At 41.1% G+C, this 27,442-nt stretch overlaps 1 protein-coding gene across 6 annotated transcripts in view; it reads right to left on the reverse strand.

Annotated features, from left to right (window-relative positions):
* CTNND2 (catenin delta 2) overlaps positions 1-27,442 on the reverse strand; it is a 1,155,395-nt gene that overhangs the window by 559,470 nt on the left and 568,483 nt on the right. For all 6 annotated transcript variants that reach the window (XM_019521196.1, XM_019521188.1, XM_019521179.1 and 3 more), the window contains exon 5: positions 10,701-10,873. In XM_019521196.1, coding sequence (XP_019376741.1) covers positions 10,701-10,873 — 173 coding nt within the window. The remainder of the gene's footprint in view (positions 1-10,700; positions 10,874-27,442) is intronic.

Raw genomic sequence — 27,442 nt, forward strand, 5'->3', positions numbered from 1 at the left:
GGAAAAGGAAATGAAGGTGGGGGAAGTGTGGTGCAATGAAGGAAGTCAGCCACTGACTGACATAATAAAAAGAAGTCAAAAAAGAATTTAAAAAGAAAGAAAAAAGAAACCCATATCCCTTTTCAGACCTTAATAAGGTTTGAATCAAATGCCTTTAGAATTAAGCTACTAATATTCTTTAATCTGCTAAAACATTTTTGTCCTTTAAAGGGATGGAGGGGGAAGAAAAGAGAAGAAAGGAACAGTTCAAATAGCAAATTCCAGACAGTAAAAAGTCCCCTTTACCTTGCAAGTTGGTATCTGGTTATAAAGCAAAATTATTATTCACAAATTTCTTGTGCTGAAATACTATGAAAGATTTCAAAGTTACACCATCAGAACATTGAAATTGAAGATCTAAAATGACCAGTACAAACTTTCATTGCAGAGACATTCCTTACGTTAGTTCATTAAAAAAAAAGTAAAATCAAGTTACTTTAAAGGATCATTTTAATTGAAAAACTTTCTTCATTGAAAAGCAGCTAATGTCTTTCCTGTGAGAAAAGACTAGATGAAGACAGCCCCCAGAATGTGCTGCTGCTGCCAGACAGAGTTTTCTATTTGAAATAAGCAAATTAAAAAAAAAAAGTCAATAAAAATAAGAATCAATTTTCAAATCAGACTCTTCCAGTTGCAAAGCATTCTTTCTTTCCAGTACCAAGAAATGCTGCAGTAGGAACCAAAGCTATCATCACACGAAAAAGAGTAGAAAATGACACCCTTCATAGTGTGTGAAAACCCAGCTCCACATCCTTTCCTTTCAGTTTGTCTCTCTATCTCTCTCTCTCTTTTTTTAAGAGCCCCCTGCAGCTGTGTCTTCAGACTGAAAGGCAGTTGCTTCTTATTTATTTACACGGCACAAAAGAAAAGGAGGGCAGGGGAGGAGCCGTAGAGGGGGTGGGCACTTTCCTTGAATCCCATCCAGAGAGAAATTTGCATTCGAATGAAAACAGTATATTGTCAGCCACTTCTGTGCAGGAGGTCTTAGATCTTCCTAGCAGCATGTAGTGCAGCACAAAGTTTTCCTTAAGTCTAGTAATTTAAAAAAGAGAGAGGGAGAAAATCCTCAGCAGATGCTCCCTATTAAAAATTTCAATTATGAGCCTGAGCCCCTTCTGGAACAACAAAAAATAGAATGCACACTCTTATCTCTGTACATAGACAGCATTCCAATTTTTATCAGGGATCTTAGGCTCAAGAGATCATTTGTGGCTGTTAATCTGGTAACACTAAAATCCTCTAATAACAGCACCCTGGAGTGAGAGATAGGAAAGCTCACTGTTGAAAGATAGTCTCTTGTTTCTGATACATTTTCTTCCACATACACCTTTTTTCTGATCAGGCAGAGGATTTATTTGAAACCTTTAGCACTGCTCCAAATCCTGGAAAATGACAACATTTAAAACATCATAGTCAAGGGTCCCTCCCTTCCCCTTTCAGTTCAGCATCTATTGAGGGGGAAAAGAAGGCCCTTAAAATACTGTAAATATCTTTATGTTTGCTTGTGAAACAATCTTAATATTTTCTCTTGACGAATCTCAAAATGTATTGCTTTGTACTTGTACTTCCTTTTTAGTAGGCTGTAAAGAGAGGGTTTTATTTGTTTTTTGCATTTGTTTGTTTCCTAAATAAGTTCCTCTGAAAGAAGCCTATTAATTACTGGTATAAAACTGTTGATCTTGACTCTATTAATTTCACTACATTCCCTCACAGATGAAGGCCCAGTGTACATGGAAAGAAATAACAGAACAAAGTACAAATGGCAAGTCACTGAAAAGTAAGTCACTGAAAACCTACATTTTCTTTAAGTTACCTGATGGGGAAAGTTCTTACAGTGTTTTTACTTCTTTCTTGTATCTGAGGCTCTTTTAAATTAGTGTACTTTGTATAGTGTTGGGAAAAGAGTCTAATGTGTTTTTCCCTAGATAGTCATCCTATGAAAAATGCAAGAATATTATGATCTGCATCTCACAACTCAAGGGACTTTACAACATTGTGCTTCAAGAAGCTGGTGGATGTGAAAGCTAAAGTAACCCTGAGTTTGGAACATCAACTTAGTTGCATATACGAAAAGTGCAAGTTCTGAACTGGTTGGAACTAGTGACAGCTTACAGAAATGCTACTCTCAATTCAGTTAACTATAGAAACTACACAGAAGTCAAAGGAGATGTAACTAAACACCACTTTTTTGTTAACCACTCTGAAGTTATAATATTTTATGAACTGATGTAAGTAAAAACACCACAAAATTAAATACAGATCCTCAAATCTGTGTATCATTCTGGATGAACAGGCAATATCCTGGAATACTATTTTGAAGACTACTTAAAAGAATCAGGAATGTATGGCCTCATCCAGGATAGAAAAGGTTTTGAAAAGATCAAGAGGCAACTATCTATGGCATCTCTTTACCAGTAATGAAGTCCAAACTACAGCTGAATTTACAACGTAGATGAAAGAACCTAAATTTCATCTACAATTTTAAATTAGAGCTAATCATTCTTCATTGAATGCAAGTCTGCCAAGACAGGAGAAAACGTGGTCATTCCAAATCTTGCAAGGTCAAGAAGGACTTGACATAATTATTCTATTGAATTTTTAAGTTTATTTAATAGCCATTAAAGAGAGGATTCTAATTTTGGCATGGCAAATTAGGGGTAGAATAGTTTACTTTAATACTTTTTTTTTTTTAAGTTAAAAGTTTTTCTGCTAGTCTAAAGATCTCATGGGAATGTTCAGAACGCATCACGTACAATTTGTTTTCCTGAAATCAATTCAGGGTTGCCTACTATTCTAAATACATGAAGTAAAACACCAAAGCTAACCCATATCCTTAATAATTCTCCAACAATGAGATCGAGTTCTGGCATCAGCGACTTCAAGAACCGCAGGGTGGTCTACTCTGGGGCAGAAGGGGCAGTGGAACACTGACGTGAAATGGTCCAATTGGAAGTTCAAACAGCAATCTGTTCCTTTAGGCCCCTTGTGAAACTGAGTACTGGATCTGGGTGAGGAGAAAGCACTTCTGGATGGTCAGACTGCAATTGAACCTTCTCACTGGGCTAATAACTGAATGGAGGGCAGAGCTGTCTCAGCTGTGACTAATCCCATTCTATATTAATTGTATTATGAGGTTCACTTTCTCCTAAATCATCACACTAAATCGCCATACACTAATGTCTTCTATGTCAAGATATATGGTGGGTTTGGAAAAAGAATCTATTTGGTGTGTGCCCTTCACCCTTCTTCATCGGGTAGGACAGCTTTACATATTTCATACTTCATTCACCCACAACATTAAATTTTATGGAGGGAAGAGTATAATCATCATAGCTTTTTTCTCATTATCATCTTTATCACAGTAATTTTGTGACTGAACTGGTAATTTTTTACAAAGAATTTTTCAGACTAGGTCAATATGTTGTTGTATTCTCTTGCTTTAGTTTTGCTATGTATGCGACAGAGTGGGGGAAGGAGGACTCAAAAGGCATCTCTCCTGCATGCACAAAGAAGTAATCTAGCAAACAATAACCTGATTTCTTGTGTGCACATGAAATAAAGCCGCTTTGAAATTCTGCCTCATTGTATATATTTAATGTTGACTCCTTCCTATCATCAATTTATGTTTTTTGCTTTCAATAAAAGGCTCTGTGAGAAGATTAGTAGAACTGTGAAAATTATCATTTTCTGTTCCATATTTAGACGAGTAAAATTTGAATGGTCAACAGTGATATTGGCACAACAAAGCCAACAGAGCTTTGTAGCCACACAAATTCCTGAATATACTGATTTGGAGTCTACCCACTAGTTGTTCTGTGTATGTGCCTATCATTTTTGTCTGTTGTGTGCCTACCAAACACACAAAAATCTGTATTAATGAATGCAAACTGATTTTTCAGTCTCAGACCAGAATTTAAGACATTTTCTTTTAGAGAAAAAAAGATCAAATAAAAGCATCACGGGGTGGTCCTAGTGCTAGGCAAAACTTGGTTGAAAGGGACAAAGAGCTGTGCAAATCATATTGTTGGAAATCTTGTTTGTCAAAAGTTTATTTTCAATGACAACTTTAGGTGAGTAACAGCTACAAACAAGACACATGAAGTCAACCCAAAATTAATAAAATATCAGCACCAGTATATTGCACATTAATAAAAGAACACTCATTTGTGGGGAGAACTGCTTAACAAAGGGCAGTCCCACAGAAAGCTGAGGCAACAAAATTACATTAAAGCAAAATGAACAGCAGGAACATGTTAACTGGTACACACTTTTACAGTGCAAATCTAGAACATAAGACAAATAGAAGATTACTTGAGTTTTCAAAAAAAGATCTAAAACCTGAAGCACAGGGGAAACACAACTTTCCAATGGATCTAAAGTGCTTTCAAACTGTAGTCAACTGGAAAACAAAATAATGAATTGACTCTATCTCCAGAAAAAAAAATCATACGTGTCTTTATACTGCTGCTACAGTGAACCCTAAATCAATATTTTATACAAAATTCCATTCTCTACATTGTAAGTATCAAGATGTAAACCTTCATAAGGGTTGAATCGCATAATGATAAAACTCATCACGCTACAACATCCCTTTGGTTCCTTGGGAATTAAATGAAGGTGTGATTTCAGATGTAACGCTAGGAGTCTACAGGTAATATCCATCTTGTCAGTCATCCAGAACAAACTGCATTAGACGCAATGTATTTATAAGGTCCCAGGTTCATTCTTTTAGGGTACAAAGACAGATAAGCTGAGAGCAACTGTTTATAAATGCCAGTGATTTCTACTGCATGTAAACAGTTATTATTGTATATATACAATATATATATAGTATATTAGGATACCACCTGCTAAATGCCTCAATCTGCCTGCACTGAGGTCTATAACAAGAGATATATAAATGCAGTCTATGTGGCTATCACAAACCTCCCATTGCTTCCAATTAAGTCAGTGGCAAAACTACCATTCACTGAGCCTTAAATTGTCTATCAGGTACAGTATGTTTGAAGAATCCCTAAAGACAAAAATACAAAGGAAAGGCCTGGTCGCATAAATCAGAGGTATTATCAGAAAGAAAAGCATGAGCACAAGTCAGATCAAGCCAAGCACAATCTTAGCAGGCAAAGCCACTCAGTTGGTCCCACAAGGTTGGATGTCCAGAGCCCGTGCATGTTGAACAAACAAAATACAGCCCCTTCCCTGGTTCTATTATCTCACCCATTCTATGCTGAACTGATTCAGAATTTTACCTAAAATCCAAGGTTTTAAACAAACTCAACCTGGGAAGAAAATTTAAAAACATCTCTGTGTCAGACAGGACAAACCCTATGACAGATTGCTTCAATTCCCAAACAATGTGCTCTTTCAAAAATGAACAGTAATATGAAGAGCAGCACCCCATATCAGATTTAAATAATCCAATGGGTTCCTTTATTCCACAGAAGAAATAACCATAGACTTTTTAAAATTCCAGCTGAGACCTGTGGGTAAACTCTGCTTGTTTTTCAACCAATACAAATGTCTGCCTCACAAAATCAACAGAGATGGGACCTGTAAAGGGGTACCTAAGACAAGACCCAATACTGCACGCTTGAGTTATACCTTCTCCAGCAGCCATTAGAAAGAAGAGGAAAGTCACAGGCTACATTTCAGAACTCAGCAAGTGTAAAGCTCTGCTAGACAGACTTAGAGTTCTGTGCATCTCTATTGTATTAGGCTTGTCTTCTTTGGGAGGAAAAGGGATCAGGAAGAACAATCCATGTTAGATTTTCTCTTCTTCCTAAAGTAGTTTAGTGTTTAGTGCTATCTCAAATGGATTAGCTTTATTTTGGCATGTACAGATCTTGAGTCTACCCTTGTCCCATTTCCTAATGCTATGTTTTAAAGAAACAAATGAAAGCAAGGTGGCAGCAGCTATTCTGGGCTTTTAAGGTCAGCATAAAGAAGATCCGCTATCAATTTTTTCATTCATCCAAACCAGTCTTGTGAATTGCTCTTTGTTGCTGAATGCCATATAAACTGTATATTGCAGTATCTGGTCTGCTGCCTTTGTACAGTTAAAGAAAAGTCTCGTGCTCACATGTGAACTTTCAAATATATTGTCTACTATCCTGCGAGAGGTCATTGTGAAGTCACTGTTTTTAATATTGGTTTAACAGAAAAACAAGCAGCCAACACCTGGTATGTAGATAATCTAAGTAGGGAAAAAGGATACTTTAAGTAAGAACAAACTAGAGAAGGTCCTTAGCTTTACCTGCACAAGGCACTTCATTGGGAGATTTGCTTCCCTTATACATGCAGTTACTGGTAGGTCATCCTTTTGTAGAATGACAAAAAAAAAAAAAAAAAAAAAAAAAAAAAAAAAAAAAAAAAAAAAAAAAAAAAAAATCCTGGCTCAGCCATATGTAAAGGGAGGGGGAGACAAGAAACTCTTAGGAAATACCATTCTGCTGGATCACTCTGACTTTTAAACCTAATGTCTTCTACTTTTTAAATGTTTTTGAAGGTTTTCAAGTACCCATTCATGTGCCAGACAGTTCAGTCCCAAGGCATTAACGGTTTGGAAAGGCATGCAAGAGAAACCCCCTGCTGTTGTCTCAGCTTCAGCAGAGGAAGCAGGATTGGAAAGTGGTAGAAATAGCCTTACTCGGAAATGTAAACCATAGGTACTTTCCTTGAATATCATCAGATCTGTGACAAACTACTAGCCCTAATCAAGACAGCTCCCATTCTAATTGAGCCTCTGTTGTTCACAATCCCAAGTTATACTAATTGGTGCTTGGTATTTATGTACTCCTATGCAAAATTCCCATGATGTTCAATGTCATCAATATCTTTTTAGGAATTAAGAGCCATGGCAATCTTAGACTCTAAGATACTTTTGACAAAATAAACCACCAGTGATAAATATAGGAAGCACTAAGATGTGAAAACAACGCAGTTTGGGGAACCTGTTGAACAGGGAAACTGGAATAATATGCAGACAGTGGGACAGCTTCTGCTTCAAGATCTGTTATCTTCTAAACACTTCCAGAATTTAAGCTTAATGTTTAAAAAAAACCCAAAATACAGTCAATACTCTATGATCTGCAATGACGTACTTCAAGTTCTCAAAGCTGCTAGCACTTCCATATAGAACTTTCAAAGATAACTAGTTTCATTGAATTTTCTTTATAAATTTTCAGAAATCATAACCATGGCCATAGCTAATGCTGACCTCAGAACTTTTTACATATTTTCCCCGTACACTCTTGATGGTGGTCAAGAAGAGTTATATTTCTTACATGCAGGTATCAGAGGAAATGCATATGAGGCATAATGTCTGTGGATTATCTTGAAAAACCGAAAGTGACAGCAAAGTTGTGCCCACACAGGAAAGCTTCTGACTCCTCCAAAACATTCAAAAGTCTTTATTTTACATCATGAGATTTACTGGCCTCATACAGAAACCCAGGACACTCTCTCACTTCACCTGCCTTTTCTTCTCCTTTACTTTTTGTTTTAAACATCTTTGAGTGTTATTTGTTTGGCATTTTAGAAACGGGCCCTATAAAGTTTTTAAATATTTTTTCATTTGCTTTTTCACTGTTGGTTGATGCCCTTAGAAGAATGACACAGCATAATAGGCTTTATATAGTCTTATTCTTTTTCAATATTTTTCAATATTTTTTTTAAAACGTGCACCAAGAAAAGGATATGCACTGGTTACAGACAACATCCTTCAACATATAAAATCCATAGGCATATATACATATACTATATAGCCTGAGGTAATAGAAAGAGGAAGCTTGTTTTTCTTGCCATTTTTACTTATTTATCAATACCATAATTATCATTTACCTATCTACTCTCTTCATTTAGTCTATGATGATGCACTCTGTAGGTATGTCCAGATGAGTGCGGCCGTGATGTATGTGGCACCATGAATACATCTGCAGCACCACATATCACATGGTCACATGTTTTCCACACTACAAGGGCGTGCTGCCTCTGTACATGCTGCTCTGGTTTTCTTTTTCCCTGTAGGTTTTCTTGACCCCTGGATATCCAGGGGCCAAACAAATCCGTGGAAAAAAAAATGGAGCAGTGCATGTACGGGCAGTGCGTGCCACTGAAAAGTGGAGCTGGACTGCCCAGAGCCACACTGTGGCTGCAAGCAAGGCTCTGCCCTGTGGGATCACTGCTGCTGGGAGCCCCAGAAGGCCCCCAGGAGCCCAAGTAAAGCTGCTGGGACCAGCATACGGCTGGTCCCGGCCTACCCTACTTCCCTTGGCGGTAACTTGCCATGTACCAAAGTGCACGTGACACAGGCATTCCCCAGGAACAAGTAGCTACGGTGCATGGTGGAAATGTGTGCACTTGTCTGGCTGTGGCCTGTGTGACTGTCTTATACTGGATGATATATATTCAATTTCTTCAAAACAAAACTAGGGCTGTTTCCTGTAAATGTGTAAACTAGAAGTATATATTTTTAGAGCTTTCCATTTATCCAATAGGTTTAACCTGGACCTTCCTTTTCTGCCAGGGAAATACAGTAACATATAATTGTACAAATACAAATAATGAGCATTCTTCCAAATTGAAAGGCTCTTGTGGTCATTTTTTCCTTATTTCTCTCATGCCCTGACACCCCATTCACCTCTCCTCCCACAAAGCAAAGTTCTTGAAAATATCTACCAAACTGCAACTGGCCTTGCTGGAGCTGTCCTTCTGTTGCAGGCCAGCAAGAGAGCAGGGATATTTCCACTAAGAAGTTTAGAAGAGCCATTAAGCTTCTGTGGGTGCATCTACACATTCATTAATGCACAGTAGTTAATGTACATTTAGTGTAGTACTTACTTAATGAAGTACTAACTAAATGGACAGTAACTACAGTTATTTATCAATACCATATTAGGCTACTGTCAGTAATTATCAATACCATAATTATTAGGCCATGTGGTAAGTGCCTCGTACAGACATGCCCAGTATGTTTTAATTCCTCTACAGTTCTACAGAATCAATTTTAACCTTGAGTGCAAGAAAGAAGTAATGTCTAAAAATATAGCAAATATTTTAGTTGATGGTGCTTTCTTTTATCTTGCAGACCTGAGAGCAGGAGGCTTTTCAACTCACATCACTCAGTGAAATGACTGGTATGTCTACCTATATTCCACAATTGTGCAGTGACTGTATAACACCTTCCTAACCCCCTCTACATTTTGTAAAGCTTTCAAGTCACAACACTATTCCTGTCTTATGTGCACAGTGATACGTCACATAACAATATCCTACCATGACTTTAGCCAGAAAAACGGAATTTAATCTTGCCTAAAATGTGTTTGGGAAAACTGTTGTCTAAAAGGCTAGACACAAAAAGAAGCTGGAACAAGTCTGATGTTTTACACAACCAAGTCCTTCAGTACCCATTCACAAGGATACTGGTGGATCAAATTACTATTAAGTAGAGACTAATCTGCAGTACACATTAAATATCTGGATGTTGGTTGCCTCACTACCATTGCAAGAGTTTCTCTTTTCTTTCTTGGATACCTGTGATAGAGTGCAAGGCCTGGGAAGTAGAACAGGCTGAACCAATTCAGTTAAGTTCAGAAATAACCTGGACTGGCTAATAAAACTGAAATGGAACCAAAACCTATCGTTAAAAATTTTTTTTCCTGTTTTTGTGCTACCTGGGCACAGGATATACAGAACCATAAGTATTTCTAGAAGCTTTTGTCTAAACTGAAGACAAGAGTTTCCCAGAGAGATGTGGGGTCTCATGGAAAAAACAGAAGGACTGACGGAGCCAAGACCTTTTGGATAAAATCAGGAAAACTGCCATGGAATTTGATTTGCAAAGAATATTGGTAAGCAATGAGGCTTGTGCATCCCTGTCTGAACCAAGCCTCCAAATCTTTTGAAATATATGCATGATTTACCTGAAAAATGTGAGTTTTGTATTTGTAATATATTTGACTAGGGAAGAGTAAACCTGATCAAGCCCTTTGATGATCCGAATGCATGAAATCACACTTCTGCGCTTGGCTATACATTTTCTCTCTGTTGAATTGTGCATCACTTTCAAACTTTTGATTGTGCACATCATCCAATTTTAGTTTTGACTCCTTTCCACTGACAGCTTTCCCAAGTAACAGGTACTGATATCAATGAGGTTGTAGCAAGGCTACAATTTAGCTATAACAAATGCTATTTTACTAACCATTTGTCCAGAACTAGCTGTTAGTTCATCAATATTCAAAGAAGGCACAAAACATACAAAACAACAGGTATAATGACACAATGTGGTTCTGACCTGTAACTAGGACTCTTGGTCACTACAGGAAATAAATAATGACTCCTAAACATAAATGAGTAACTATTATGTACGATGCTAAAAGTTAATCACCAAAATCTATATTTAAGTAGGTAAATAAAAATGGCCTGTAATACCTTCTTTAAATCAGCGTTATTTTATTACTCTGAAAGGCACAGCAGTTTCAGATTTACAAGCCAAGGTGCTGGCTAAATTCTGCTACAGAAATCATAATGTCCAAAAGAACGAGAAAAAAAAGTGTTTACTAGGATTCATTAAGTCACTAAAGCATAGAATAAATTTACATTCCCAAAGCATCTTTCAGCAATGTGTTGTGTAAAAGAACTCGGCTACTTCTCAAACATACCTGGCTGTAGCTCTGAATGGCAGCTCGGGCTTGACTGCTGCGGGCAGGGAGCTGTGATGCCGCTGTTTCACCCAGGGCAAGGGTCTGGTTGCTATGGTAGCTGGCTGAATACTGGAAAGACCCTTCAGGTTTGGAATTGAGCTGAAGTGCACTCTGGGATAGAAGGCTGGGCCCTGCATTGAAAGGATTTTGGAGCAGTCAGAGAGAGTTCTCAGTGAAGGAGAAAGAGCATGTATTATTTATCAAGAGTTGCTTGGAATTATCAAATGCATGTGACTTCAGCTTTCTACATTTTGACTTTTCAGAAATAAAATGAGGTCACATAATTTAAAGTGCCACTTTAACACTTACACATCATCATTTTGGTGTTCTCAAACCATCCACAACAGTTTAAAAGTAACAAATTGTTTTATTCTGCTAAATAAAACAACATGATTAAATAAAACCAACTGCAGTATTTGATGCAGGAGTCTGGTGTTTCTGTATGATCCATACTTAAAATCTGTTTTCAATTATTTCTTTTATAGATACTTTATTTTATTTCCATAATCAAATCTAGTTGTTCAGTAACCAAGATGTTGAAAAATCCTTCCCTGGACCCTCAGTACATTAAATCTATTGATCACTGACAATTTATACCATATACATAGTGATGTAATTCTCTGGTGCCTGTAGGGAAGACAGCCACTAAAATATTAATAGCTCCTCTCATCATGTAGAACTTATTCTGATTTCATTGAATCTCTGATGACTGTTTTGTCAGCTTATCTCATCTTTTTCCTTGCAATAATACACAGTAGGAGCAAAGTGAAGGTAGTGTGCGTAAACTGAAACTACCAGAGTGAAAGGTATTGAGCATGGTGGGAACCTTAATAATAGTACTTTCCCCTAATAATGCTGTTGTTTTGTGAAACTGTAACATACTATATTATTCATTAGGTTTATGTATAAACAATTTAGCACATATGTGTGTGCGTGCGCGTGCATGTATGTGTATCCTAATTTTAGGATTTAGAATAGGTGCATGACTAGGAAAAGCCCAGAAAACAACACTAACAAATTTCCCATATTGCCCTGCCATGTATCTCAACCTTGACCTTGATGAGGATGAGAAAGTAGTTCATTTTCTATTCCTATCACACACACATGCAACACATTATGACATTATTAAAAATACAAAGTCAAACACTCAAAAGGTAGGAGATGCCTGAATTAATAGTATCATAATTAGAATTAATGTGTCATAATGCCTTCACCCAAGGGACCAAATAGGAGATCTTTAATCTGTTATTTCCTAAGTTTTGAGTGCTTGACTTTGCAAGTCATCATCGTTTGATCTTCTTGGTGCAATTTCCTAGGTTTTAAAATAAACAAACCGGAGGGAAAATCCATCATGTAACACCTACACAAGATGCTGACCACAAAGTCTCCCACTTATCCTGGTTCTAGTCACAGCCTCCTCCCTTTCATTTCCAAGTTTCAGTCTTCCTGCTCAGCCAGATTCTCTCACTAAACCTTCCTGCCTACAACTTTTAATTTCATTCCTCTCTTTTCACCTGACTTTTGCTTCCCCTGCATTTAAACGGGACACCTTCCTCCTCCACTTTGCCAAGGCCCAACATGGGAAGCACTGAGACCTAAGGGCAACAAGCGTCTTACTCTCAGTTTCAGGTCAGCCTCCACACTGGCCCAGAGAACACATTATATTGAAATCTCTAGCTTTGCCCCCATAGTCCTGGGCTAGAACATGCTCAACAGCACTGTGGAGATGGGGTATACATAGTCAGGTCAACATCTAGAGTTATGAAAATCTTAGGTAAGCTCAGTGAGGTCAAAACCTTTGGAGATTTTAGCTGCTGAAATCATATTAATCTTTACTGAGAATGTGTTAATTAGTCTTTAAAAGACTTATAAAACTCAGCCCAATTTTCCTGCCTCTTTTTCAAAATGGTCTTAACCATTTTGGGTGCAATTTTCTAAAATATCTGAGGCAGAAACAAGTCATGTAAAATTTCAACCCAAACTGCTGCAGGTCACAAAATTACAAGGTCTTATAACGGAAAGTATTGAGCAAATTTAATTACAGGCAGAGCTAGTGGCAAAACTTATGTTAAAAGCTAAGTATAAATATAATTTACAGTGAAAAGTTAAACATTTATCAATAAGGAAATTCCTGTTCCCATTCAAAGGCCTCTGGCAGAACACTTAACCTCCCTAGACATTGCTGACCCCAGGGTAGCTTTTATTAAACATTAACCATTAAAAACCAATTTGAATGGGAAACAGTGGAAATCATCCACAGACTGGATTGTGTTAAGTATGATTTAATCAGGGACTGTGGACTTTTATTCCATTACTTTTGTTCCTCTGGGTTCTCTGCTTGTTTGCTTCTCCTAGCACTGCCCTTCTCCACGCACACGCACACGCACACGCACACGCACTTCAGTTAGTCTGCAAAGTGCCAATCTACCCTGCCTTCTGCTGGACTTAAGACTGACATGGCTAAATAAAGTCTCTCTGGTTCTTAACTTTACAACAATTACTCAAAAGAATAATTGCAATTTAAACTAACTTGAACAGTATTATTGCCAAATGATTATTTTTTTCCTACTGCAAGATAACAAAATCCTTGAAATTTAATTAGAATCAAAACTTGGACACTCATCTGCAAACTGCCACATTTTAGACAACTTCAAAATTTTCTTACTACGCCTATAATTTAAACTAATACTCTTAAAGAACAGGCTTCTTATTTTGTGTACAATGAATAAGAGCAATGGCCTATATTCCTGCAATCAATTTGATCAAATCTGTTGCTGGAAGAGGTGGAGAAGGCACTTTTCTTTGGTGGTCTACAGCTTTAGACCATTATAGAATTATACCATTGAAGAATTATACATGTAAAATAAATGACACCCCTTTAGAGTTAGGGGCCCACACAGAGTGCAAAATGGGGTTTCACTGGTGTGTGTTTACAAACTGAAAAATTATAAATGGACCACCTCTGCAAAGCTCTGTATAACAGCCTACTAATTCTACATGAATTAAACCTAAGTTCTGGCTACCCACAGGAAAAATTCAACAACTGAGTTTTACTACTCTATAGAATAAATTAGCACAAGTTACTTTTGGGGAGGAAGGGGGCGCAGTTCAAATCTAAGCTTTAAACCAAGTGGAAACTCCTTTATTCTTTTTCTGGATTTGTATGGTAGGAAACCATGATGTAATATGCAGTCTGTTTTTTTTATTGCCTTGTTTAGAATGTAGCCAAATTTAATTGTCATACAAGTATGTCAGGGGTGAGAATCAAGATCTAAGGGAGCAACTCTTCAGGAAGGCACTTCAAGGGAGGACAAGGGCATAAGCTGATAGAGTAGGGACGGGCAATTATTTTGCGCAGAGGGCCACATACTGAGTTTTGGCAAGCTGTTGAGGGCTGCATGGGTAGCCCTGCCCATTCATGGATGCCCCGCCTCCTAGTCCCCATCTTCCCCATCTTGTGATTGGAAGTCTCACCCCCTAACCCCTGACCCTTGCCACCAGAACGCCCTCCCCTTGCCCCCAGAAGTACTCCTTTCAGCAAGGGGTTTTGCCATCTCAGAACCAGAAAATACCAAATTATATTCTAAATATTGAACATCTACAACGTTCATTAATTTGATTTCAAAAAATATTTTTGTCCTCATTTACATGCGTTTGTGTAGTGTACACAGAGGTGACTGCACAATAGCTTAAAATGAAGTCTTACTCTTGTTTATTGTGGGGGATGGGTAAAGTTTTGTGGGGGCTGTGGGCATGTGGGTATGTGGGCTGAGGGAGCATGTGGGTACGTGTGTAGATATGTTGTGTGTGGGTGGGTATGGGGAAGGGTGGCTGGGGTTTTTGTATGGTGGTGAGAGGGGAGGTGTGGGTGCATGTGTATGGTGAGGTGTATGTCTTCATAGCGTGAGTCCCACACATACCCCGCCATACACATGTACCCACACCTCCCCTCACACACTCTGTCCCATGCCAGCAGACACACAGACACTCTCTTCCCTGTGCCTGTATACACACATACACACTCTACCCCTGTGCCTGCAGGCACATGTGCACATGCACACACTCACATCCCCTCCCCCTACCAGGAGGATCCTGTGCTCCATGGTCCAGGGAGCCACAACCCGGGAGCCAGGAGCCACCACCACGTGGTGCTGGAGCAGGGCAGGGGTGGGAAAGCAGGGAGCTGGCTGGGGGTGGGTGGGGTTGGGCTGCTGAAGCCTGCAAGCCTGCTGAGGGCTCCCTCTGGGTCCTATTGCCCCTGGCTCCACTTACCTTTGACAGGAAGCCAGAGGCAACTAAATATTAGTTTATTAAAAATTTTAGGGGCTCTACAGGCTGAATAGTATGGCCTGGTAGGCTGGATACAGCCCATGGGCCATATTTTGGCCACCCCTGTGATAGAGAATAAATTCAGGCCCGAGATGAGAAAAAAAATTCTCTCTGTTAGGGTCACCAGAACACACTCCCAACAGAGGTGTTGCAGTCACCCTCCTTGGAGGTGATCAAGATGAGGGTGGACAGGCACCTTGTGGAGCTCATTTGAGCCCAATAACTTCCTGCCCATGGCAAGAGACCGGACCTGATGATCTTACATGTCCCGTCCAGTTCTAGGATTCTATGCTTCTATAAGGATAAGAAAAGCATAAGATAAGCATCTAATTAGCAGAATATTCTCCTATTCAAACAAAATAAATATACAGGCAAAGACTGAAATATTTTCAGTATCTTTATAAGGCATTATTTGGTTCCTATTGCCCATCATACTGTTTATTTATGAAAATTTGCACAGTTCAATAAAAGTTCTCTCCTAATTCATACCTTGCTTCATGGGAGGCAAAAAAAGAAAAGAAAAACAAAGTCCCATCTGTTGCTACATTTTGTCATACTGGGGCAGATCAATGGTCCATTGGTGGTCCATCCACATTATACTGTCTCCAACTGTGGCAGAAGTGGCTACTTTATAGCAGTGGTGAGCAACCTTTTAAGGGTTTGAGTCAAATTGCTTCAGTTCTGAATAAAGAGGCAGGTGGATGGGCAGGTGCTAGGACCCAGTCACCGCCACCACTTGTCTCTGTAGTAGCAGGGAGAGAGTGCCTGCAGCTGGTACTTTTTTGACAGATTTCATAGAAAGTAGGACTAGAAGGGACCTCAGAAGATTGAGTCCAGCCCTGACCTTTCCCCACAGTGGCATGAAAAGTGACAACTTCTGAAGCCCCCTAGTACCAAATATTGCCAAAGCCCCCTAACTACATGCCAAGTAAAATGTCTCCCAGGGTTGGATCTGGCCCATGGGCTGTAGGTCATCAATCCCTGCTTTAGAGCAGTGATTCTTAACCAGGGGGCGAAGGTACATTAAGACCCTTTCAAGAGTGCTGTGTGGTATATAACAGGGAACCAGAGGCAGAGGGAAAATGGAGCAGGAGGGTCCACAGGAAAATGCAGGCAGGTGAGTAAGGACTAGCTACAGGACAGTAGGCAGCCAGGGAGCTATAGGGCTGCACATAACTACTCAGAAGCCAGCTGTGAGGCAATAAGCCAACAGGTCAGGACTCCAGGTAGTATGCTTGTGTGCAACAGCAATTATTCAATTCAGATTCAGCCAATTCAGAAGGACAGTGATTTGATTCAATGATTCAAGTCACTGCCCTGATTCAATCTGGCCAAATCGGATTTGGAAATTCGGTGCCGGTTCAAAGGTTCGGCCATAGACAATAATGGGGAATCACTAAAATATCTATAACTTTGTCACTTTAGCAGGGATGGTAGCCCCTTCTGCCAAGTTTCAAGGAGATAGGTGCAGGGGTTCTGTGAAAGTGCACCTCAAGTTCTTGAAAGCAAAACTCATATCACTTGTGTGTGTTAAGGGGTGTAGGTTGTATCCGTGTTGGTCTAAGGACATAGGTAGACAAGGTTCTTTGGGTCAATCTGATATCTTTTATTAGACCAACTGAATAGTTGGAGAAATATATCTTAGCAAGCTTTTGGGTTTAAAAACCTTTCGTCAGCCTGAGGAAGCATCTGCAGTTGGTGTGTGTGCTTTTCCTGGATGGAATGAATAGTAAAGAACCCAGAGGCTGGGCTGCAGGTGAGAAATCCAGTCAGTGAAAATGTAAATTGAGGCATCAGGGGGTGAGAGACAGGCTGGAGGGGAGGGGGAGAGAAGGGGGATGTAGCAGCCAGGTAAAAAGTGGAGAGGTACCTGGGGTCAGACAAGTTATAGTGTGTCATAAATCCAATGCCTATATTGAGTCCATGAGTTTTTATATCCAGTAGATTTATGAAGTGAAATTTGTAGGCTTGTCTACAAAAGGTGTTTTGTAAATTCCCTTTGAGCATCAGGACTGAGAGACTAGAGAGTGGTTTTCTTGTGAGAAATGTGCCCCCACTGGTAATTGGGTGTTCTTGTCTTTAATAGATGTCTAGTGTGCAAGGAGGAGCTGCCTCCTGAGATGCAGCAGCATTGCTGTGGTGGTGAAGTGTTTCTTGTCTTTGCCCCAGCTGATCTGCTTTAGGTAATGCTGGCAGGTAACATACCTGGGATCATCTGCCACCTCAAAATGATCCCACACTACACTACCCACTTGCTTCTGGGTTGCAGGTGGGGATCCTGTCTTACCCCTTCCTCACCAGGCAGAGGCACAACAACAGGAGGAGCTGAGCCACCTGCCCTCACAACCTCCTCTGAAGTGCCTTCCAGAAGAGACCTGCCTCTAGGAGAACTCAGAGAGGTGTGGAGCAGAAACTCAGATTCCCCCTCCTTCCCCAGAATTTCCTTAGCTATGGCACTCAGCTCCGCTGCTTCCAGATCCAGCTCCTCCTCTAGCACTGGAAGGCTCATGCTGGGAACTGAAACTGGGATGGAGACTGTCATGCTGGTGCTGGTGGCTATTGCTGGTGTTAGTGGAGGCAGTGTAGGTACAGACACTGCTCCCACCTCCTTGCTCCCACTAGTAGCAGAAGACTCATTGCTGCCAGGAAAGAGGGTGCATCTATGTTTGGGGGAGGGGGGGTGGAACTTGCAGCTCTCCCTCTGCCCCCTCTCCCTCCCCTGCCAGAAGACCTGGCACCTGCCTTTCCAGAACACTTCATAATGTTTGGTGTGCTGCAAAATGTATATGTGTCTGTAATATATGTTGTGCTTTCCTGCAGTGCACAGTGATGACACACTGTCAGGGAAAACACAGAAGAGAGACTAGCTAGCTAACATGAGACTAGATAGCAAGCCAGAGCCTTTCAGACGCTGCTGGTCCAAGAGAGACAGCTCTCAAAAGGCACAGATCACTTCACACACAGCCTTATATGTTGTTCTATGTCCCTCCCCCAGACCATGGTGATTGGAAGGGAACTCAGGGAAAGATCACAGTCACTGGCCAGCTACAGATGTCAATATCAGAGCATTCTCCCCCCCACCTTCTCAGTTTCTGTTTCCTGCATGACTGCTTTCCGAATCTCCAAATTTTTGGAATCTTTCCTGAATCGATTTTGAGGCTTACAAATTGATTCGGACCTTTCAATAGGTCTCCCAATTCGATTCATATTTGGAGATTCAGTCACCAAACTGGGCCACATCTCCTCCAAACCAAGTCAGCTGCTGAAGCTTCACACAGTCCTATCAGGTAGTAGGAGGGAAACAATGGCAATGCAGCTAGGAAAACAGAGGGCACATATGCAGCCAGACAGAGGAACACCTGACCAGGAGACGTGGAGCTCAGTGGACATAAAAATAAGTGAAAAATAAGAGCTGACATTTTCTAAAGAATGACTTGAGTCTGAAAAGGTTGAGAACAGCTGCTTTAGGGGAGCTTTAACTGCTTTAGTGTGATCTATTCCCTGTCCACTACTCTCCCTGGCATTCACTTTTGTTAGTTTAGAGATGCCAAGAGATTCATCTCTGACTATTCTGTTTAATAGCTATTAATGGGTCTATTGCCTATGAATTTGTCTAGTCCCTTTTTAAACCTGGATATACTATCTGCCTGTATGAGCTCCTGTGGTAACAAATTTTGCAAGTTAACTACAAGTTGCATAAAAAAATCCCTTCTCCTTAGTTTTAAACCTGTTTCCTACTAATTACAGTCAATGACCCCTAGTTCTAATATTCTGGGATTTGGTGAATTACAATTCCCTATTCACTTTGATCACACCCTGCATGATTTTGTAGACCTCTATCATATCCTTCCTCAGCTTTCTTCTTTCCAAACTGAAGAGTCCTAGCCTTTCTAAGTCTCTCCTAGAACAGGGACTGCTCTGTACCCCTGACCACTTTGATAGCCTTTCTTGGCATCTTTTTAAATTTTAGTACATCCTTTTTGAGATTCAGAGACCAGAATTGCAAACAGTACTCAAGATGTGGGTGCACCCTGGATTCATATAGTAGCATCATGATATTTTCTGTTTTGTTTTTAGTTACTTTTTTAGTGATGCCCAACTTTCTATTGGCTTTTTGGTTGCCAGTGCACAATGAGCTGATATTTATAGAGGACTATTTACAATGACTCTAGAGACTTTTTCCTGAGTCATAACAACTACTTCAGAATCCAGGCCTATGTACACATAATTGAGGTTATTTTTTCTCAAGTGCATTACCTTGCACTTGTTGTTCATCTGCCATATTTCCTCCCACTCATTTAACTTGGTGGGATCTTTCTGCAGTTCCTCTACATCAGCTTGGGATTTGACTACTAAGAATAAATTAGTATCATCTGCAAAATTTAGACATTTCACTGTGCACCCCATTTCTAGCTTACTTATAAAAAGGTTGGACACTACTGGGTCCAGCACAGATCCCTGAAGCACCCCACTTTTGACCTCCATCCATCCTGAAAAGTGATCATTTAGCTCTACCCTTTGCTTCCAATTGTTTAACAGACTTTCAGTCCACAAAAGAACGTTCCCTCCAATACCATGGTGACTCAGCTTTTTTTTAAGGCTTTGGTGAGGGACAGTGTTGAAAACTTCTTGAAAACACAAATATATTATGTCAACTGGATCCCTCTTGTCTATGTGCCTGTTAACATCCTCAGAGACCTCCAGCAGACTAAATAACAAAGAGCTAGACTCTCTGGCCTGGAAGGCCCTTTTCAGACTGGTGTTCCTGTGAAGGAGAAAAAGGGAAGGCGGGCAGAAGAAGGCAGACTATTCAGCTGGCCATTGGTGCATAATACAGATAATTTATTGTATGGATTTTACCATAAACTTTGGTTACTGCTTAATACATCCTGCTCTAAACCTTTGGTGGGGGGAACTAATTCCAAAAAACCTGACAGATATGGTGGAGTGGAGGGGGGATTCCTGGGGGTAGTCGGAATATAGTCCACTACTGAAACACAGGACTTAAATGGCAGCAAGTTAGATGCTTAGAACTGAAATAAATTCATAGGCTTAACTAATATGCTGCTGTTAGCTCAATGACAACATGATAACAGTTGATGAATAGAGGAAACTATCAAATTATATAGGAATTTTGAGTACTCACCAACTCCTCTCAAATGAAAGAGGTAAAAAATTGGATAAACACTGTCAAAATTGTGAAAACATTTTTTTTTCTCTCTTTTTTTAAAGGAATCAAATTTTTATCCAGTTTTAGCTTGAAGCTTAACCCAAGGGGAGATACGCATGTGCGCGCGCGCGCGCGCACACACACACACACACACATACACACTATAAACCTTTTATATATATCTACATATATCTATGGTGGGGTGTGGGAAGTGAAATGTTTGTCTTTAAAAAGGGCCATTTTGAACAAAAATATATTTTGGAATCTTTTTGACAATCCCTCACAGTTTAGGATGACTGTCTTTCACAATTGTATTATCTGTGTCTGAAGATGGTTGGTGAGGCCTATCTGGGATCAGCAGACTCTACTGCATCTCAGGTGTGTTTCATTTTGGGGTGAGTGGCACTGGGTTCTTGATTTGGTCTGTGACACACTGTTTTTCTTGCTCCTGATTATCCAACTCCTGTTGTCCTGAGGTTTCAAAGTACTGAGAGCAGTGCAGCAGTCTCTTCCTCCATTTGGGGCAGTCCTGGGCAATAGTCTCCCACAAACTGACATCATTGTTCTCCAGAATCTCACTGTAGATCTGGATGACCACAGCTGGGGACTATTCATTAGGGCTGTGCAAAATTTTGCCGGCAGTTTAGTTTCAACACTGTTTTGACTTGTTTCAAGCTCAAAACATTAAAATCGAAATGAAACAGAGAGCTTCAAAACAGCCTCGAAACAAAACTAGGCAAGTTGAAATGTTGCAAAATTTTCTAAACATTTCAAGTTTCGAAGCTCAAGCTGGGCTTTCCTGCAGGGAAACAGAAACTAAAGTAAGGAGAGAGAGGGAGAAGGAGTGCTCTTATTATTGACTGTGTAGCTGGCCAATGACTATCATCCTTTCCTGAGGTCCTTTCCAATCTCAGTGCTCTGAGGGAGGGATGGAAAAACTGCATAAAAGGCAGGATTGTTTAAACTGCCCTGCTTTCTGCCTTGGTGTCAGCTGAGTGAGGGTGTGCGCGCATGCGCGCGCGCGCGCGCGCACACACACACACACACACACACAGTCACCCACCCATGTCACGAGTTTTGTTGGCAGGAGCTAGAGGTGCAGGGCCCCAGAACACAGACTCCCCCTGCACCTATCTCCTTGACAGCTGGCAGGCTTTATGGCTGCAGCAGAGCTTAGCAGGCCTGCAGTTTTCACCCCCCTGTGCCACAAAACAGACAGTCTCACATGCACACATCACAAGTATTTTTCCTGTCAGCAGCCAGAGATGCCAGGCCCCAGAACCCAGAAGCCCCAGCACCTATCTCTTTGAAAGCTGGCAGGCTTTGTGGCCTCAGCAGGGGGTACCAGGCCTGCAGTTTTTACCCTGCTGCGCCTTAACACACACAGTGTCTCCCATGTCATGAGTTTTGCTTGTCCACAGCTTGAGTTGCAGTTTCCCCCAAACCCCTGCACCTATCTCCTTGAAACCTGGCAGGCTTTGTTGCCTTAGCAGGGGCTAGCATACCTGCAGTTTTGACCCTGCTGTGGCTTAACACAAACACATGACATGAGTTTTGCTTTCAAGATTTTGAGGTGCAGTTTCCCTGAAACCCCTGCACTTCTCTCTCTAAAACTTGGCAGGCTTCATGCCCTCAGAAGGGGCTACCATTTCTGCATGTTTCATCCAAATCAGGCGAGAAATTTTGAGCTTCCCCATTATAACTTCTGGGTGAAACAGTTTTGCTCTTTTGACAAAACAAAATGGAACAGCGATTTCGAATCAAAATGAAATTCAAGATGAAATGCTGTTCCATCGAAACGCAAGTCAAAACAGAATGGTGCCATTTCACACAGCCCTACTCATTAGGAACTTGTTGGTGGAGGACCTTAGTCTTCTGAACATTAATCGTCGGTTCCGTTTTCATGTATGCTTTGGTAGAGAAGTTGATGATTGTCTGCAAGTCTGCTTTTGAGTGAATGCACACTACAGTATCATTAGCATACTGGAGCTCCATGACTGAGTTCAGGGTGGTCTTGGTTTTGGCTCAGAGTCAGCTGAGGTTAAACAGCTTGCCATCCATTTGGTAGTTTAGCTCCACTCCGGCTGGAAGCTTGGTGGTCAGATGTAGCATCACGGCAAGGAATATTGAGGAGAAGGTTGGAGTGATAATGCTTAACTCCCATTTTAACCTCAAAGGGATCTGTGATAGATCCATTACTGAAAACCACTGCTTGCATGCCATCATGGAGCAGGCAGAGAATGATGACAAATTTTGGTGGGTACCCATATTTCAGAAGGATTCTCCACAGCACTTCTTGGATGACAGAGTCGAAAGAATTTGAGAGGTTAAAGAAGGCCATTTAGAGAGGCTTACATTGTTCCTGGCATTTCTCCTGCAGTTGGTGAGCTGTGAAGATCACAACAGTAGTGCCTCTTGATACCCTAAATCCACACTGAGCTTCTGGTTGGAGCTCTTCAGCAAGTGGAAGAGACAGTTCAGGAGGGTTCTTGCAATGATATTCCCTGTGGTGGACAGCAAGGCAATCCCTCTGTAGTTTTCATAGTTGGACTTGTTTCCTTTCTTGAAGCTTGCCACAATCATGGTGTCTCTGAGGTCATCTGGGATTTCCTCATCATTCCAGATCCTTAAGATGAGGGTATGAAACTGTGATGTAAGCTCCTCTCTCACTTGCTTAGAATATTTTGGTGGGGATTCCATCCACTCCAGATGCTCTCTCATTCTTCACCTGCTTGACTGCTTTCCTTAATTCATTGAGGGTTGGAGGGATTCTGAGATCATCTCTGACTCGGTTTTGTGGAATGGAGTTGCAAGCGCTTTCATCAACAACAGAGTCTCAATTGAGGAGGTCTTCACAATGCTCCTACTAACAGGCATTGATGACTACCTTTTCCTCGATCAGGTATCCTCCATCCTTAGGTCAAAATGGGGCTTGGTCCCTTAGTGCTCAGACTGTAGATGGCATTGGTGGCACTGAAAAAACTTAGCATATCATAGATGTCCATGAGATGCTGAATCTCCTTAGCCTGGCCTTTCCACCATTTGTTCTTCATATTGTGGGTCCTCTTTTGGACCTCTGCCTTGGCTTGTTGGAGATTAAATTTCTTTTGCTTGGTGTTGGTGTCATTTTGCCAAGCACAAAAGGCCTCACGCTTGCAATTCATCAGCTCTTGGCTCTCCTGGTTATTCTCATAAAACCAGTCTTGATGTTTCCTAGTAGATAAATCCAAGTACCTCTTCACATGTACTGATGACAGTGGCCTTGATGGCACACCACACATTGCTGGCATTCTCCCATAGTTGTTGATTGGAGTTCACCAGTTTTTCAGTGACACTCTGGTGGAAGAGTTCTCATTTGCTTGGATCCTCGAGTCTTTCAATATTGATCTTCTGTCGGCATTGCTTCTGCTGTAGCCATCATTTGGGAGCCAGTTTGAGTGACAGCACCAAGCAGATGAGTTCATCAGTTCAGCAATCATCAGCTCCTAGTATAGCTCAGGTGATGTGGAGATCCTTGCAATCTCAGGCATGAACAATAACAGTTAATCAGGTGCCAATGCTTAGATTGTGGGTGTTGCCATGATGTCTTATGCTTATTTTTCTGGCAGAACAGGCTGCTGGTGATAATGAGTCCATGTTCCATGCATTTGGTCAAGAAGAGGATGCCATTGGAGCTGACCTTTTCTACCCCTTGCTTGCCAATCATTTTGTTCCAGATGTTAAGAGTCCCTTCCAACTCTGGCATTGAAATCATCATGAATAATAAATCTGTCTCCTTCTGCAACATCAGGATCCAACCTGGTCAAGGCTGGCATAGAATTCGTCCTTGGTTTCATTGGCTGTGTCAAGAGTTGGGGTATAAGCACTGATGGCAGTGGCATATTGACTCCTGCCAGTTCAAGACACAGAGTTACGAAGCAATCATTAATTCCAGTAGGGAACTCACTGAGTTGGTTTATGAGTTCATTCTTAATGGCAAAACCAACTCTGTGAACTTGGCATTTTCTTTCCTGTTTACCCTTCCAAAAGAAGATATAGTCATTTCCATCGTCTTTGTGCTGCTCATACCCCGCTTGCCAGGTCTTGCTCAGTGCAGCTGCATCAAAGTTATATCACCTGAGTTCTTGGGCCATGATTGCAGTGCAGCGCTTTGGCCGTTTACTATTAGGGTTGCCCATGAGGGTGCTGATGTTCCTGGTCCCGAAAATGATGATGCATTTTTGCTGGTATTTTTAACTGCAGTAAGGGTGATCCCACTGGATGCAGGTATAGAGTCAGGAAGAAGGTAGACAGGTTATGTTTAGGGCACCTTTTTCTGCCCCCTCTACATGTGAGGTGAGCTGAGTGGATCCTGAAGAGGGCTTCTCAGTCACATTTACAGCTAACAATTCACACTCCTGTCTCATCCAAGTGCTAAATGACCTTCTTGTAACTGCTGCCTTTGTACCAGTTCATAACTAAGGTTCCAGATCTCACAATCCTGCTCCTGTCACAATTAGCTGGTAGCCAAAGGGCTTGAGGAATGTGCTGGAAAAGCTGTTTTAATGGAAAATGCCTGTGCATGACTCCTTTTATCATGCAGAAGAAGCTGCACAGCAGCTTTTCACATAGCTCTTGACAGAACAGGACCTTGATCCAATGGCAAGGAGACCAAGATGACTGTGGATTACATTCCATTGCAGCCTTCATGTACCTTCACAGCCATTGAGAGTCCAACATCTTTTTCTACCTGCTCCACCACTGAAGACTTGTAGACCCATGGCTGGGAGCTGAGCAGACTTATTATAGTGGTGACCTGTACTTCCTATGTCACAGCATCATCAAAAGATATATGTGGCTTTCACAGACCTTCAGGGATGGTTAGCTGGGAAATAAACAGGGGTAACTCTGATGAATAAACAGTTGTGGACCAAGCAGTGGCAGCACTGCCAGAATGTTGTGAGGACAGTAGATGGCAATATTTTGGAATAGTGTGTCCTCAAGGGGAGTCATCCTGGCACAGCTATAATGGAAAAGTTATATTCTGTGCTGCTTCCTGATGTCTTCATGCTCTGTTCCTTCTGCGCCAGGCATATGTAAACAAGGAAAAACCTATCTTATCTGTAATGACTGAACAATACTCCCTGACCCTCAAATTTCCTCACTTTCAGTAGAACAATCAGAGACACACTGCAGGTTTGTTTACAGGGGTAAGTTTGAATAACTATAGCATATAATAATACCAATGATTGTTCCAGCAAATTTCTCTGTGTAGACATGTCGTCAGACTTTTCTTCCAGAACTCGACGTGTACTCAGATGAAAGGGGAAAATTAGAGTATTATTTTGTAGGTTAGGTCTGGTTTATTTTAAAGAACAGTGGGTTTTTCAGAGCAGAGGTTGTCCATTTTCGCACATCACCAACTCTATAATAGAACTGGAGCAATATTTACTGAAGGTAAAATAAAGATGGACTATTATGCTTACATGAGAGCAACAAGGGGATAGTGGTACTTAGCTGAAATCCATGGAAATTTTGCTATTAATTCAGGTCTTATGACATTTAAAGTAGGTAATTTAGAGAATTAAAGAGATGCACTAGTTCTATTTAAACATGGTTTTAAGATCATTCAGTTAAATAGTCAAAAGTAGAAAAAACATTGAAATGTTAGCCTTTCTACCAGGATTATTAACCACCTTAAACTAAACCAAAATAAATCAATCATTCTTAGCACAAAATAAGATTTTTTTCCAGAAATTTAAACTGCTTTAACTAAATTGGTTTAAAAACCAATTACATTACTCACTACATAGAGAAAGCATCTAAGATCTGATAGTTTCCAAAATGATGCTTACACTGACAGTGTTTACACCTCCACCCTATTTGCAGGCTATACTCTCTCTATTGCCACGCCATTGAGTAGAGAGGAGGGGCTACTGCATCCTGACACTGCCAATGAACTCCAACGGCACAACAGACATATATATTCCAGGCTTGTAAAGATAAACCAACAAAGCAGCTTCACACTGGAATGTTCAGCTTTGCTGAAATAGGTACCCAGGCTCTTTATCTCCATATACGGAATAGGAAATTTTAAGAAGTGGTGGTGGGGGCCTAAGTCTCTGTGCCTCAAGGGAGGTAAACACCTAAACTCAATCCTAAATTATCTCTTGGTGTTTCTCACAGAAAATGAAACACATACCTTTTCCACCCCAATATACCCACTCAACTGGGAAATCCAGGGCCGGTTTTTAAATACCTATGGCCATATTTGGAGCATGGACTTGTAAGAATAAACAAATGTTCATTGGCTCAGAGACACCAAATGAGGTTGACTCTACAGACTTTACAGTTAACTGAGATTTAACACACACAGTTGAGATGAGCAATGTAAAGTTATTGGTCCTTAAACTAAGCATGCCGGGGGATGGGGGAACTACTGCCACTGCTGGCCCACTGAGGAACCCTTGCAAAGCCAGCAGGCCAAGGCATTCAAGAGAACCCACCCCTGCCCCAACCCTGGAACAACTGGTAGGAAAGGCAAGGGCCCCCAAGGGGATACTTGCCTGTCTGTACACAAATGCCAGGAGCTTGGAGACTAAACAGGAGGAACTTGTCCTCCTGCTTAACACAAATAATTAAGATGTCATATGGATAATGGAGACCTGGTGGGACTCCACTCATGACTGGACCACAGGTATAAACAGCTATACCCTGTACAGGAGAGATCGAGTAGACAAAAGGGGTGGGGACATAGCTTTCTATGTCAAGGAGAGCTATGAGTCCCTGCAAGCCGACATTGGTGACTAGGGCGGATGGCTAGAGACCCTCTGGGTTCAAATCCGTGGGGAACATGGCACAGGGTACACAATGGTGGGAGTCTACTACAGACCTCCCACCCAAAGTCAAGAGCTTGACTGGAGTTCGCTAAGGAATTGTCTGAGGCCAGATGCTCCAGGTCCATGGTTGTCATGGGAGACTTCAACTACCCAGACATCTTGTGGGAAGAGCACTTGGCTAAATCCGAGTGGTCGCAAAGCTTCCTCTCCTGCGTGGATGATCTCTATCTGACACAAGAGGTCTACGGGCCAACAGGAGACAAAGCGCTGCTCAACCTAGTACTGGCAACCGGGGATGACCTAAGCAGCAACCTAATGATTGAAGGGAAGCTCGGTGACAACGACCATGAGCTGATCACCTTCAGCATCTGCCGTAAAGCTGG

The sequence above is a fragment of the Gavialis gangeticus genome, unplaced genomic scaffold, assembly GCF_001723915.1.
Source record: "Gavialis gangeticus isolate Ggan-Ray unplaced genomic scaffold, GavGan_comp1, whole genome shotgun sequence".
In the NCBI taxonomy this organism is placed as follows: Eukaryota; Metazoa; Chordata; order Crocodylia; family Gavialidae; genus Gavialis; species Gavialis gangeticus.